This window comes from Chiloscyllium plagiosum, unplaced genomic scaffold (genome assembly GCF_037043375.1).
Source record: "Chiloscyllium plagiosum isolate Xiang-an unplaced genomic scaffold, Cpla_swu_hap1 HiC_scaffold_15, whole genome shotgun sequence".
Taxonomy (NCBI): Eukaryota; Metazoa; Chordata; class Chondrichthyes; order Orectolobiformes; family Hemiscylliidae; genus Chiloscyllium; species Chiloscyllium plagiosum.
In genome coordinates, this window is record NW_028270153.1 from 29,796,675 (window position 1) to 29,812,804 (window position 16,130).

Sequence of the window (16,130 nt, forward strand, 5' to 3'; positions counted from 1 at the left end):
CTGTCAATGATCATCATTGCCGTGTCCGCTAAAACCTAGTAACAACATCTTAAATATAGCTTTAAATAAGAAATGCAATTATAATAATTTTTAAAGAGTCAATACTTGCGATTTCTCTAATTCAGTTCAAATTTGTTAATTTTAAATGAATTGTTTAGGCTCGTTTTCCTACTTACAATATATTTAATGAACAGAAACGTCTACAATAACTTTTTAAATTAATAAAAACACAAAGACTAAAAATTTGCCTCTGAAGTGCTAAATGGTAAATTCATATTTAATTAGGACACTGAATTACATAGATTCTCACATTTAGACCGAATTTTTATATTTTCAAACCAAAGATTTGAGAAATGGAATTGTGACAAGAGAGGTTGTAAACCCTGAATGTGTGTTCTGGAACATATTTTGTCATTAACATGTACAATCAGCTGGAATGATGAGCATTAAATTGTCCATATTCTTAAATTAGTAGATTCAAGAGGAAAGAACAGAGAGTATATCTTTCAAATGCATATCGAAATCTAAAAATATTCCTAGCACATCTATCAGTGTCATTCAATACTTACTTCCAGAGGGCATACTAACGATGCTCTACACGGGTTTAACAAAAAAAATGCAATTTTAAATTCTATATTCTAAACTAAAGGCAATGTTCTTTGTTGCAGACTAGAGGTGCACTGCGCAGTAAGAAGAGCCTAAACCCTGAGGACTGGCCCCTCTTGCTCCATTCTAAGCCTGCGCAGGCGCACTCCGTCGCATTCCTAAATGGGACATCTGGCCGTGACATCATTGATTGGCTGTCACCCGAGAAACTTTTGTCACTGCGTCCAATCAGGTCAGCGGGTGAGAAAAGGAAGAGGAAGGGGGGTTGGACCAGGAACAGAGACCCCTCTGGAGGCGCATTTCTAACAGTGTACCATCACCTAGAGCGGTTCATCGGGACCCTAGGGCCAGCCCCCAACCTCTCAAATCCAGCCTATCCAACCTGCAACAAGCTGTAGTTCACTACTAGATTCGCTGCTTCAATCGCAGTGACCATGCCCGGCCATCAGATTTATTGATCCGGCCGATCTCTGTAAGCTTGTGTTGCAATTTTATTTAGGGGGCGGTGAGGAGATTCTCCGCGACAAAAAAAACCCACCGAAGTGCTCACTCACTGAGCCCATTTTCTCTCCCTTTTTTTTGAAAGGGGGATTTTTACGAAGGTGTAAAGATCCTCCACGCCCCCCCCCCCCCCTCCCCAACCTCCTTTCTACATGGCGAACAAAGCGATCGATTGGGAGTGCAGCGGGGATCGCGACATGTACGGTCACTTTCAGGACTGGTGTCTGAGGACCTACGGGGATTCGGGTAAAACAAAGACGGTCACTCGGAAAAAATACGACCGGATTGTGCAGCTCCTGAGCGGAGTAGAGCTCAGCTCGGTCGATAATGCCAAATTCAAATTTTGGGTGAAATCGAAGGGATTCCAGCTGGGGATGGGCGATCAGAAAAAGGGTGCTGCCGGAAAACCAGCGGTGTACGTACCAGTAAAAACAACGGTTAGTCTCCAGAGTGGGAAATTTATTTATTTATATCTGGTCAATAAATGTTTTGTCTATCTTAAAGTCTGGGTAGTTACTGTGCTGTGTTAATTTTACATTTGAGGCGGCCCTCTCTCCGGCTGTCACGTACTGATGTGCATGACTGCTTAATGTTGAACACCTGGCCACTGTCTCTGGACAAAAAGAAGGTAAATGAAAGGTCGTTCCAAATTTTGGAACCCGACATCTGATCTTAAATTATTGTTGGATCGTTTCGGAAGAAAACAAATAGTTGTTATGACAATATAGTTGTTATGAACTCCGAATGAAGATGAAATCTATAGCTCGATATGTTAATTGAACTGCAAAATTATATTGCAAAATAAAAAGAACTGCGGATGCTGGAAATCAGAAACGAAAACAGAAATTGATGGAAAAGCTCAGCAGGTCTGGCAGCATCTGTGGAGAGAAATCACAGTTAACATTTCGGTCCAGTGACCCTTGCTCAGAATGATATTGCAAGTTTGTTTAAGTTTCCAAAATTACGTCCTTGCCGACATAGAACAGAATCTATTTGTAAGAGAAATTAAGTTGTGATTCGTCAATTTCCTTTTGTTTTTTGGGAGGGTAATAGTCTGCGAAACAACTGATAAGAATTTAATCGGGATACAAAAAATGAAGAGCACTGAGCCATAGGTCGATGTTCTGGAATACCATTCTGCAGTGATGTGCTGTCGCGATGCCTTCTGGCACACATCGACTGTTTCCTGCTCCCTGTACCCATCAGTCTGTATTTTTTCTTTATCTCTCTACTAGTTTATTTCTATAATGCTTTTATATACATTGCCCTTGTGTTTATTTTTATGTTTGACCGTCTCCCCCTGTCTCTGTTCCATCTTCGCCTCGTTTTTGTTATTATTCAGTGCCATCTTAAGTGGCATGGTTTCTGTGACTAGTCTCCACCTCACTGTCTGACATATAGTACTCGTGTCAGTTAGATCTTCCGTTTTCTTATTTGGGAGAAGACGGGATCCTTTCGCTTTTTGTAAAACGAGCGGCAGTTTCATAAGAGGAACACGAGGGGGATTTAAAAGTCAATCGTATTGATCTTTAAAAATGGTGCCCAACCATGTTGTTAATTTCCATTCCGTTTCGTTGTTTCGTCTTGTTTTAATTATCCCCACCCCCTCCTATTCAGCATTTTCCATTGCTTGCAGTAGTCACTAATGAGTCTGCATTAGCATTGTCCTGGCCAGGTACATTGCACTTCGATGAGCGGTGCAAAACACCTAGTTGATTAGTTCATTATAATTAGGTAAATGAGCTAGTCCTCGGAGAGCAGAACAGTGGAAACCACAAGTGAAAAACAGAAATACGCCTGGGACTAAAACGAATTAATAGGGGAAATTTGGAACCAAATCTCAATGGTTTTGTTTCTGAATTGATATTTTTGTTTATCGAGGTATAAACATTATCGACACATAATGGATATATGTAGGTAGATTGATTTAACACTAACCTTTTGCTTATTTCAAAAGTAATCACGAAATAGGTAACAGACAGTATAGAAGTCAGGTTGCGGTACATTGATGTACTTCGTTGCTTGGCAACAAGCTCTTGCGTCCCAGCTCATGATTCTGCAGGAGGCCAAATGGATAGTGACAAATTGTGCACTTCATTGTTATAGAAGGCTATCTTAAATAAGTGTTATTTCGGCTGGAAGTATATACACTTTTTAAAAAGTTAGGTTTTATGCGCAAGCAGTTATTAAATATTGACAATAGAAATGAACCATGCGAGCAGTGTGCTGGTGTTTGCTCTTTGACAGATGTTATTGTGTCTTTGCTGTTAAGTACTTAAACGTACCGATTCAGTTTGGTTGTCTGAAATCAAGTAGATTTCCGGGGATCTTTTGCATAGTTTACAAATTAGGTCAGTGATCTACAGGCTCGAAAACGGTTAGTTTTGTTTCCGAGCTGGTAGGTTCAAGCTTTAGCGCTACCGTTTTGAGAGTTGGAGGCAGAGTGTGATAAGCTGAGGAAAAAAGAAATGTTTGGTGTAAGGGGCTAGTATCCTATCTGAAGCAGAAGCGAGGCACTAACATCTCGCAATGATCTTGTCACGGAATTAGATTTTATATGCAGACATCGATTTAGATTCAACAGTTGAATTAAGAGGACTCTACTTAATCAAGAGGATAAGTTAAAGGAAAACGCTTTCCTGCAGAGGTAGGACATGGACGGGGCCAGCACTTTAGTGTGACAGAATGAGTAAAGTTCCGCTTTTATTATATAGGATTGGGGATTTTCACTGCTGTTTAGAGGATCTCTTTCCAGGATTCCATTGGTTTTATAACATCAAGCGCCAAATGTCATTTTTAAAAAAATATTCTGGGATTTGGGAGTGTTTCCAGAATGTTAGGAATGTGACTGCGTGATCCCTCCATTTATAATTAGGTCCATTGCTTAACGACCACCAAAAAGTCTAATGCAGTAAGCACACAAATTTCACTAACTTTTCAGTTGCTATGAGAAATGGGAATCAGTGGCCTTCATCATGCCAAATCCAACTCAGCTAGTACCTGAGCAACAACTTTGTACCAACACATTCAGTTATCCTACATTTTTATTTATATGTCGGCTAAGTAAATACTATATACAAAAAGATTTTAGGTCACGCTGTCAGCGCATTTTTTTCTATCACTGATTCACACATCTCTCATTGATTATGTAATGCATCTATTTGATTCGACAAAGATAAAATCGACGTTTACACTAAACTATATTTATCGCAACGTACTGTCTCGATCTGTATATGAATCTATCCAAATAACACTAAGGCGATTTTGAATGCAGAGATAAAATTATATTCGTACACCTCTTTTGAAGTCCTGACATGCACAATATATGGAACTATTGCTCGGAGCTGCTCTTTGCACAGCTCCACATTGCATGCTGTGGGATTACAGCTCGCCTACCAGGATCCCACTTCTCATCTAGACACTGGCGTTACCATAGAGACACTCATTACCTGTCTGCTGGCAGAGCGGACCCAGGCACTCGGCTCCAGTCGCTTTTTCAGGAATTAACTTTAATGGGAGCCTTGCGATAATGTTTTTTTCCCCTTCCACAGCGCGCTCTTTACGGTTGTGCACAGGACAAATGGCCCAATGTGGCTAATTAAACAAATACGAAGGAGCGACAATAGGAGCACCCAAACACAGCAGTAGGACAAATTTGACTGCCACAACTCGTCGAGGCCCTTACATTCCACGATAGTCACCAAAAAATAATCAATTTGGCCCAATTAACCCAACAGAATGACATGACAAGCGGACAAAAAGCAAGTCTGCTCGGGGGGGCGGAGAACAATATAAAAATAAATATTCTTTATGACTCATACATAAACGAAATGAAACCGTATACACAGAAAACTGAAATTTCAGAACAGTAAGTAAAAATTGGAATTATAATCATGCATTATTTAAAAACTCACATTTAAAAGGCCAACTTTCCTCTCCACGTTTCCGGGCACAGCGACTCTTCCAGGTTGATGAGAAATTAATTTTTCGTCACTGGTAATATTGAAAGTCCAAACAGGACCTGGGCCTAAATAGACAAAAAATAAATGAAAACAAATTAAGGAAAAGCCAAGTTTAAAAATATATTCATCAGCTATTCAGACAACGGAGGCGAAACAAGACAGCAAGATAACATTTCAGGTTTAAGAATGTTTCAAGACGCATGCTCCCGTCTTTTGTTGAGTGGTATTTTGTAGAGTGCTCTGCAAAATTTACTAAATATGTGAAGGGCAGAAATAATAGTTTGAAAGAAGTAACAAGACTGATAGAATTAAACGTGCCAGATTTTGAAGAACGCAGGGAAACAGAAAAAACTCCATGGCCGTGTTAAGTTGTCTCTGGGAACCTCTCCTGGGACGGTATGGTGCCTCTCATCCCGCAGTTCCTTACTTATAATCGCCATTCTAGTATCAGAAAAAAATAAAAACAAAAGTAAATAGATATTACAAAACATAATGGAGGCTTCAAATGTTCATAATAAAACAGGAAATGCTGTATATTCTCATCAGGTCTGGTAATATCTATGCAGAGAAACAAGTTACCATTTGGAAGATGTCATATCTGACTCCAAACATTACCTTTGCTTCTCCACAGATGAGGCAGACCTGCTGTGTTCCTCCAACATTTTCTGAAAAAATATGAATACATAATAGGTGTTTTGCAAGTGAAAGATGGAAAGATGAGAAGAATGAAAGAGAAGGTCTGTGAAAAGGTGAAATGAAAGAGAGATTAAATAACAGAAGACATCTTGCAAAGCCAAAGTGCCAAGTAAAGAAATAAAAGATGTCTGTAGAAAGGTGTGAATGGGAGGATAGCTATTGTCTGAATGGAGTGGGGTAGGGTAGAATGAAGCAAAAGAGAAAGAACAGAATCGGTTAGAAATAACAAACTAAATTGTTGAACGTCAGTGTTGAGTCCAGAAACGATGATTTGCTATTCCTCAAGTTTGAACTGAGGTTCATTTGAAACAGGCCAAGGGCAGAAAGATGAGAGCAGAAACAAGGTAGACATTATTTTTCTCAATTTCTGGCCTTGGCCTTCAGCAATGTTCCACTAAGATAAACACAAGCTTGAATAACAGCATTTCAGAACAGTACCGGAATCACTGTTTAAAAATAAAGGACCTCCTATTTAAGACAGAGATGAGGGAAATTTTTAAAACTTTATTGAATGTTGGAGCAGGCTCAATTGGCTGAGTGGCCTAGTCCTACTTTTAATTCATTCCTGTCTTTTGACTAAGCACTTAGCCTTCAAGAGTCAATACAAACAATTTTAGATCACAATCTCTGTCCCCACTTCGTTTTGGGGTTTTATTTGTGCTGGTTTGTTTTTCTCTTTTTTTTTCCTTTAATAATTCATTTACTCTGCATTTATATGGATGGTGTCTAGTAGCATCTGTGGAGAGAGAAACAGAGTCAGTGTTTCAAGTTGAACTGAAGGAAGCTGGGGAGGTGATGGGTTTTATGTTATTGAAAAAGAGAGAAGGAAGAGCAAGTAGAACAGATGGTAGCAGTGCCCAAAGCAAAAAGCAAAAGGAATGCTAATGGTACTGGAGAAGAGACGTAGAGATACAGTTTCTTCAATTCTGAAGAAGTCATATTGGACATGAAATGTTAACTTTGTCTCTCACCAGATGCTACCAGATCTGTAGCATTTCTCCAGCATTCTGTTTTTACTTCTGTTCACACATCCTCTCTTTTCTGCTTCTTCACACTCTCCACTGTCACTTACTCAAAACCAATTACAAGTCTAACTTTGCTCATTCTCTGATCAATTGAGAAGGTCACAGACCTGAGGCATTAACTCTGTTTCTTATTCCATGGATTCTGTCAGACCTGCTGAGTATTTCTGGCATTTTGTGTTTTTTTTGTCAGATAGCTTTTGTTTAAAATCCTGGTGCTTCATTCAAAGAAAATGCATCAACCTGGAATTAGTATGATATTCCTTTGTAGCAGTTTTAGGAGACATTTAACCCATTCATATGGTTAGTCATTGCATTACGTTAAACATTGAGGAAAACAATCTCATAGCTTTAAGCATTTGTTTGTGATACCAACAGTCATTTTCAGCTTACACAGCCCTCCTCTTGTAAATTATAAAACAATGATGCTTCTTACTTTTTTTTCTGAGATTGTATCATTTGGATTATTAGTTTAATTTAAAATAGAGTTATAAAGTTGTAGAGATGTACAGCATGGAAGCAGACACTTTGGTCCAACTCATCCATGCCGACCAGATATTCTAACCTAATCTAGTCCTACCTGCCAGCACCTGGCCCATATCCCTCTAAACCTATCCTATTCATACATCTATCCAGATGCCTTTTAAATGTTGCAATTGTACTAGCCTCCACCATGTCCTCTGGCAGCTCGTTCCATACACGTATCACACTCTACGTGAAAAAGTTGCCCCTTAAGTCCCTTTTATACTTTTCCCCACTCAACCTAAACGTATGCCCTCTGGTTCTGGACACCCCCCCCCAGGGAAAATACTTTATCTATTTATCCTATCCATGCCCCTCATGATTTTATAAACCTCTATAAGGTCACCCCTCAGCCTCCGACGCTCCAGGGAAAACAGCCCCAGCCTGTTCAATCTCTTCCTATAGCTCAAATCTTCCAACCCTGGCAACATCCTTGTAAGTCTTTTCTGAATCTTTTCAAGTTTCACAACATCCTTCCAATAGGAAGGAGACCAGAATTGCATGCAATATTCCAACAGTGGCTAACCAATGTCCTGTATAGCCGCAACATGACTGCCCAACTCGTGTACTGATACTCTGACCAATAAAGGAAAGCATACCAAATGCCGCCTTCTCTATCTGATCTACCTGCGACTTTACTTCCAAGGAGCTATGAACCTGCACTCCAAGGTCTCTGTTCAGCAACACTCCCTAGGACCTTACCATTAAATGTATAAGTCCTGCTAAGATTTACTTTCCCAAAATGCACCCCTCAAATTTATCTAAATTAAATTCCATCTGCCACTTATCAGCCCATTGGCCCATCTGATCAAGATCCCGTTGTAATCTGAGGTAACCTTCTTCACTGTCCACGACACTTCCAATTTTGGTGTCATCTGCAAACTTATTAATGTTTAATGTTAAATGTTTAAATATTCAAAATCAAGGAACATCATTGTGAGCCAGATATTAGCTTCTCTGAGATTTGAGTAATATCAAGTGATATGGTTGAACTACCTATTTCAACCTGATGCAAAGTATTTGAGTGGATTTAAACTCATAATGACTTGAAATAGCAAGGTAAATGCAAAAAATGTCCAGAAGGTCATGAAGTGACCTGTGTGAGAGAGAAAAAGCAGATAAATGGGAGCAGTGGTTGTAACCTGCAATAGTGAACTTAATACTATGCCAGGAAGATTGATCATCAGCAACTTTCTGTTGTAAGACAATAGACAAGTATAAAATCAAATTTGTTGTGTATGGGGTACCTTCTCAGCAATTTTATTGGTAGCTGAAGAAGACAATTTATGAGTGGCAGATTCTGCCATTTTATTTTATTCATTCATGGGATGTAAGTGGGCCAGCATTTGTTGCATATCTCTAAATGCTCTTAGTGCAAGAGTTGTTTGCTAGCTATTTCAAAGGGCAATTAACAGTGAACAACATTGCTGTGGATTTGGAGTTACATGCATCAGACCAGGTTAGGATGGCAGTTCTCCTTCTCTAAAAGACATCAGTAAACCAGCTGGGTTTTTACAATAATTACTAAATAGTTAGCATAAGGTTTTACATTTGCCATGGTGGTTTTCAGATCTGTGTGCAAGAACATTACCTGGATTACTACTCTAACAATACCACCATGCCATCAACTCCACTAGTTCCCACAGGTGTCATTGAGGGTTATTGTTCTGATGTTGGTGTCCGTTGTCAAGCTGACATCATCACAGATTGTCACAGTGGAACACTGAGATGATGTTGTCATTTTTCTTTGTTGTGACCCAGGAGCAAGAGTAGATCTTTAGGGCCTTCATATCATAGTTGGAAGAATTTTTAAAGGATAAGATGGACTGCAGCAGTTCAAGAAGGCGGCTCACCACCACCTTCTCAAAGGCAATTAAACACGGGCAATAAAATGCTGGCCAGCCAGTGATGCCCACATCCCACAAAAAAATGAATTAAAAAAAAGACTCTGCATGCTGGAAATCAGGAACAAAAACAGAAATTGCTGGAAAAACTCAGGTCTGAAAGCACCTATGGAGACACAGCAAAGTCAATGTTTCAGGTCCAGTTCTGAAGAAGGGTCACTGGACCCGAAACATTAACTCAGCTTTGACTCCACAGATGATGAGAGACCTCCTGAGTATTTCCATCAATGTCTATCTTTGCTCTTGAAGATCCCAGCTAACTCACTACACAATCGTACAGTTGGAGAGTCACACAGCACAGAAGAGGGCCTTAAGCCCATTGAGTTTGCAATAACTTAGCTTGCACTAATCCCACTTTGCAGCATTTGGTCCATAGCCATTAAGTGCTCATCTGTTTACTTTTTAAAGATTGTGCGCATTCATGCCTCTACTACCGTCCCAGGCAATGCATTCCAGATTCCCACCACCCTCTGGATTAAAAATGCTTTCTTCCGATCCCTTCAAAACCTCCTGCCCTTCACCCTAAAATTATACCCCCTTGTTATTGGCTCTTCAACTAAGGGGAACAGCTACTTTGTATCCACTCTGCCCATGCCCTTCATAATCTTGTACAGCTCAGTCAGATCCCCCTCAGTGTTCTCTGCACCAAAGAAAACAGCCTAAGCCTCTGCCTGTAAAATGTTCCATCTCAAGCAACACCTTGGTGAATCTCCTCTGTACTAACTGCAATCACAATCTTCCTACAGTGAGATGACCAGGACTGGACATGGTACTCCAGCAGTGGCCCAACCAAAGTTTTGGACAGCTTCAAAATTGCAATCCTGCTCTTATAATCAAATCCATGACTAATAAAGCCAAGTTTCCCATATCTCTTCTTAACTACCCTATTAATCTATCCTATCATCTTCAGGGATCTGTGAATAAGCACCCCAACATCTCTCTATTCTACTGAGTTCCCTAATCTCCTACCATTCATTAAGTATTGCCTTGTCTTGTTATGTCAAAATTGCATCACCTCACATTTTTCAGGGTTAACTTCCATCTGCCTCTGATCTACCCATTTGCCAACAAGAGCTGGAGTATGTCTTACTGCAACTGTACAAGGTGCTGATGAAACCATATCTGGAATACTGTGAGCAGCTTTGATCCTCTTGTGTAAGGAAAGACATCATTTCATTGGAGGCAGTTCAGAGAAGGTTCACTGGGATGATCAGCAGGAGAAGATAAAAGGTAGGGAGGAGGGACTTGGAGGAGGGGCGTTGGAAATGTGATAGGTGGAAAGAGGTCAAGGTGAGGGTGATAGGTCGGAGTAGGATGGAGGCGGAGAGGTCAAGAAGAAGACTGCAGGTCAGGAAGGCGGTGCCAGGCTGGAGGGATTCGGCTGAGACAAGGTGGGGGGAGGGGGGATGAAGAAACTGGTGAAGCAGAGAGCACCTCTGGGCCACCCGGACGAACCAACCCAACCACCCTGTAGCACAGCATTTCAACTCCCCCTCCCACTCCACCGAGGATATGCAGGTCATTGGACTCATCCACCGCCAAACCACAACAACGCGACGGTCGGAGGAGGAGCGTCTTATCTTCCGACTGGGAACCCTCCAACCACAGGGGATGAACTTGGACTTCACCAGTTTCTTCATCCCCCCTCCCCCCACCTTGTCTCAGCCGAATCCCTCCAGCCCGGCACCGCCTTCCTGACCTGCAGTCTTCTTCTTGACCTCTCCGCCTCCATCCTACTCCGACCTATCACCCTCACCTTGACCTCTTTCCACCTATCACATTTCCAACGCCCCTCCTCCAAGTCCCTCCTCCCTACCTTTTATCTTCTCCTGCTGAACACACTCTGCTCATTCCTGAAGAAGGGCCTGTGCCCGAAACGTCGAATCTCCTGTTCCCTGGATGCTGCCTGACCTGCTGTGCTGTTCCAGCAATAAAGTTTCAACTTTGATCTCCAGCATCTGCAGACCTCACTTTCTCCTCACTGGGATGATCCCCAAAATGGAGGAATTGTCTTATCAGCAAAGGCTAAACAAGTTGGGAAGTTTAAAAGAATGAGAAAGGTGAATCGTTAAAACATATCGGATTTTGTTTTAGGTTTAGGTTACATTACAGTGTGGAAACAGGCCCTTCGGCCCAACAAGTCCACACCGACCCGCTGAAGCGCAACCCACCCATACCCCTACATTTACCCCTTACCTAACACTACGGGCAATTTAGCATGGCCAATTCATCTGACCTGCACATCTTTGGACTGTGGGAGGAAACCGGAGCACCCGGAGGAAACCCACGCAGACACGGGGAGAACGTGCAAACTCCACACAGTCAGTCGCCTGAGGCGGGAATTGAACCCGGGTCTCCGGCGCTGTGAGGCAGCAGTGCTAACCACTGTGCCACCGTGCTGCCCACAATTCTTAGGGGCTTGAAAGGGTAAATGCAGAGAGGATGTTTCCTCTCATGGGAGAGTCTGGGACTGGCGGGATAATCAAAAAAAAAGAATGCCAATTTGAAAGTGAAATGAAGAGAAATTTCTTCTCTCCAAGGGTAGAGAGACTTTGGAACTCCATGCCATAGAGAGCTGTGGGGGCAGAGTCCTTGTACATATTTAAGGCTGAAATAGATAAGATTGTTGATTAGGAGGGGAGTCGAGGATTATAAGGAAAATGCAAGAAAGTGGATGTGAGGAATGTTGAATTAGCCATGAACCTGTTGAATGATAGACAGATCTGATCCAATTTCTTAGGTCTTGTGACCAGCCCACCTATATCTTCCTGTAACCTAACACCACCTTTCTCACTAGCAACCATCGGGCCAATTTTCATATTAGCTACAAATAAACATATCATCTCCTTTTATCACAGAAAATAAGGGACCTAGCACTGATCGCCGGATTCTGGCCTCCACTTACACAAACAGCCTCCTATCACTGCTAATTATTTCCTCTCAGTCAGCTAATTTTCCCAATTTGCCAAGTTATCCTGGATCCCATGTGTAATCAGTTTCCCATGGTGGGATATTGTTAGAGACGTTGCTCAAATCCACATAAACTGCACCAACTGCACTAGCCTCATCTATATATCTGATCATCTAGAATCATAGGGTCATAGAGATGTACAGCACGGAAACAGATCCTTCGGTCTAACCCGTCCATGCCAACTAGATATCCCAACCCAATCTAGTACCACCTGCCAGCACCCGGCCCATATCCCTCCAAATCCTTCCTACTCATATACCCATCCAAATGCCTTTGAAATGTTGCAATTGTACCAGCCTCCACCACTTCCTCTGGCAGCTCATTCCATACACGTACCACCCTCTGCATGAAAAAGTTGCCCCTTAGGTTCCTTTTATATTTTTCCCCTCTCACCCTAAATCTATGCCCTCTAGTTCTGGACTCCCTGACCCCAGGGAAAAGACTTTGTCTATTTATCCTATCCTTGCCCCTCATGATTTTGTAAACCTCTATAAGGTCACCCCTCAGCCTCCAATGCTCCAGGGAAAACAGCCCCAGCTCCTATCAAATTCATTAGACATGACTTCCCCCTGACAAACCTATGTTGACTATTCCTGGTCAAACCTTGCCTCTCCAACTGGGGATTCATTCTTTCCTCGAAATTTTCTCCAACAGTTTCTGTCCCATTTGACTCACTGGTCTGTCATTCCCTGGTTTATCTCTACCACAATTTTTAAAAAGTGGAACTACTTTAGTTATCCTTTAGTCTTCTGGGACCCCCTCCCTGTAGCTAGATAGGATTTTAAAAGTTGGGTCAGAGTCGCTGTAAAATCCTCTTTTGCCTTATACAGCAGCCTGGGATACAACTCATCCTGATCTGGGGAATTGTCCACTTTAAGCCACAACCTCCAATTCCTCCTCAGTCACTATGTAATCTGCTGAAAAACCTCACAGTCCCTCCTCCTACATCCTCCTCCTCCCAAATGAAGACAGATGTGAAGTACTTATTAACACCTTGCCAATATAATTTGGTTCCATAGATTGCTCCCTTGGTCCTTAATGGGTCCTACTCTTACCCTGGTTATCCTCTTCCCTTTAATATGTTTATAGATAACTAGGAATTCTCCCTTTCCTTCATGTCCTTCTTTGCTCACCTAATTGCTTTCTTAAGATTTCCCCTGCAATACCTATATTCCATCAGGGCTCCCATTGATTGGCTCCCTTTGTACCAGCTAAAAGGATTTCTTTGCTTTCTTATCCAGTCCTGAATATTTTGAAGCATCAAGCGTTCTCTGGACTTCTGGCTTGTACATTTCACCCTTAAGGGAGCCCCATTTCCTTTTGAACACCAGTGTAGATTCTGCTGTAGATTTTCCCACAGGAAGCTGTTCCCAGTCTACTTTGGTCAGATCCTGACTTATTTTACATAAAATCTGCCTAATCCGAATCCAAAAATTTTTTTTGTAGACCAACGTTTTCCTTTTCCATATGGACGCGATCAATAAAATGTTCCCCCAGTGCCAACTTGAACATCCTATTTGGCTTCATTCCCTAGAATTATGTCCAGCTCTGTACCATCTCTTGTTGGACCTTCTGCACATTGACATAAAAGGATCTCCTGAACACACTTCAAGAAATCCATTCCCTCGAAACACTTTACATTATGAATATCCCAAATAATGTTGGGAATTTGAAAACCCCAATATAATTATCCTATTATTATAATTTTTACACGCTTCAGTATATTGTTTACATATCTGCTGCTCTGTTGTCTGCTGATGTTTTGGAGACCAACAATATACTGTTAGCAATGTGAATGCCACCATTTGTTCCTAAACTCTACTTGCAAAGCCTTGTTTCAAGATCCTTCCAAGATACCATCCCTTCTTACTGCAGTAATTGACTCCTTAATTAATAATGCTACACCACCTCCTCTTTTACAGCCTTTCCTGTCTTGCTTGAAGATCCTGCACCTTGAACTCCTGCCTCTCCCTGAACCACATCTTCATGATGGCAATACTATCATCATTCTACAGGACAATCCACACCCTTAATTCATCTGTTTACCTATAATACTTATTGCATCAAAGTAATCCAATCTTGCCTTATTCCCTTGAAACTGAATATGGCTGAGGTCTCTCTATCTTGATTTCTTTACTATAGTACAGTGTGGCTCTGTTGTACTAACACTCTGTGTCATACCCATCCTCCCACCCCTGCTGCTGAACCAGTGGCACAGGCAGCATGGTGGCTCAGTGGTTAGCACAGCTACCTGACAGCACCGGGGGCCCAGGTTTGATTCCAGTTTCGGGCAACTGTTGGTGTGGAGATTGCATGTTCTCCCCATGTCTGTGTGGGTTTACTCTGAATGCTCCGATTTCCTCTGACAATCCAAAGATGTACAGATTAGGTGGATTGGCTGTGCTAAATTGCCCATAGTGTCCAGGGATGTGTAGTTTAGGTGGATTACTCATGGGAAATGGAGGGTTACAGGGATAGGGTAGGCGGTGGTTCTGGGTGGAATGCTCTTTGGAGGGTCAGTGTGTGCTTGTTGGGCTGAATGGCCTTCATCCACGCAGTAGGGATTCTATAATGAAAATCTACCTGCAAGGATGTTGGTCCCATACTGCTTCAAGTGCAGACCATCCCACTTGTACAGGTCATACTTTCCCCAGAAACAGTCCCAGTGATCCAGGATTCTAAAACTCTCACCCTTACACCAACTCTTGACCAACATATTTATCTGCACTATTCTCTTACTTCACTAGAATGTGACACTAGAGATTACAACTTTTGAGGTCCTGTTTTTTAAGCCACTGCCTAAATCCCTGAATTCTTGTTGCAAGACCTCATCCTTCATTTTATCTTTATCATTGGTACCAGCACATATCATGACTTCTGTCTTATCACACTCCCACTTGGAATGCCCTGTAGCTCTTCAGTGACATTTCTGATCCTGGCCCTGGGAGGCAACACATCCTCTTGGAGTCACATTTGCCATCGTAGAAATGCCTGTCTGTTCCCCTAACTGTTCCTATCACTAACACTCCTGCTTTCTTCTCCCTATACTCCTGTACGATAGGCTGTTTGTGGTGCCAGAAGGTTGAATCTGGCCAGAGTCCCTTGAGGAGCATGGCCTAATCAGTTTCCAAAATGGAAAACTATTTTGTGAGTGGGACCTCAGGGGAATCCTGCATTTTCTGCCTGTTTCTCTTGGACTATTCCTTTCTTTCATCCTTGAGGTGCAGTGTAACCACCTTTCAAAATGTGTTATCCATGTAACTCAGGAGAAAGTGAGGACTGCAGATGTTGGAGCTCAGAGTCAAGGAATTCCTAATGGAGGGCTTATGTCTAAAATGTCGATTCTCCTGTTCCTCAGATGTTGCCTGGCCTGTAGTGCCTTTCCAGCACTACACATGTAACTCTCAGCCTCACATATGCTAATTCTTAAGTATGTGACTATCTTCCATGCAGCAAACATGCCCAAATTAGCAAATGAATAATTAATGAATTCCACCATTCTCAGCAGCTTTGCATTCATTACTTTATTCTTCCACGAAATGCCCAGCATAACTTTCCACACACTGAAGATGAAAGTTGCTGAACTTCTCTTCTTGATAGCTGCAAAAATTATTCATGTTTCAAAGTCATCCAGAAAGTGTGGGATATACAGGTTTCTTAAATCAACATGTGGAACATAGAGGAAAGTGAGGACTGCAGATGTTGGAGATCAGATTCGAATGCTGATGAAGGGCTTGTGCCTGAAACATCGATTCTCCTGCTCCTCGGATGCTGCCTGACCTGCTGTGCTTTTCCAGCACCACAGTCTTGAATCTGGATCATAGCGTCAGCTTGATATTTTTTCATACATGTTGCACAAGCTCACCAAAGGTGGGAGCTGCTTCTTCAATGCATTCATCAAATTCTGCATCAAGAAACAGTATATCCATGTGGACCCTAAATAGTG

General features: G+C 41.9%; 1 protein-coding gene and 1 long non-coding RNA gene across 2 annotated transcripts in view; one reads left to right on the forward strand and one right to left on the reverse strand.

The window, feature by feature from the left end:
* The window catches only part of LOC122560171 (uncharacterized), a 45,039-nt gene extending 39,904 nt beyond the window's left edge, over window positions 1-5,135 (reverse strand). The window contains exons 1-2 of the long non-coding RNA XR_006314677.2: window positions 5,022-5,135; window positions 3,046-3,163 (exon numbers count right to left, since the gene is read on the reverse strand). This is a non-coding gene — a long non-coding RNA (uncharacterized LOC122560171). The remainder of the gene's footprint in view (window positions 1-3,045; window positions 3,164-5,021) is intronic.
* The window catches only part of nol4lb (nucleolar protein 4-like b), a 521,420-nt gene that overhangs the window by 140,550 nt on the left and 364,740 nt on the right, over window positions 1-16,130 (forward strand). The window contains exon 2 of the mRNA XM_087994840.1: window positions 669-1,544. Coding sequence (XP_087850966.1) covers window positions 1,260-1,544 — 285 coding nt within the window. The 5' untranslated portion in view covers window positions 669-1,259. The remainder of the gene's footprint in view (window positions 1-668; window positions 1,545-16,130) is intronic.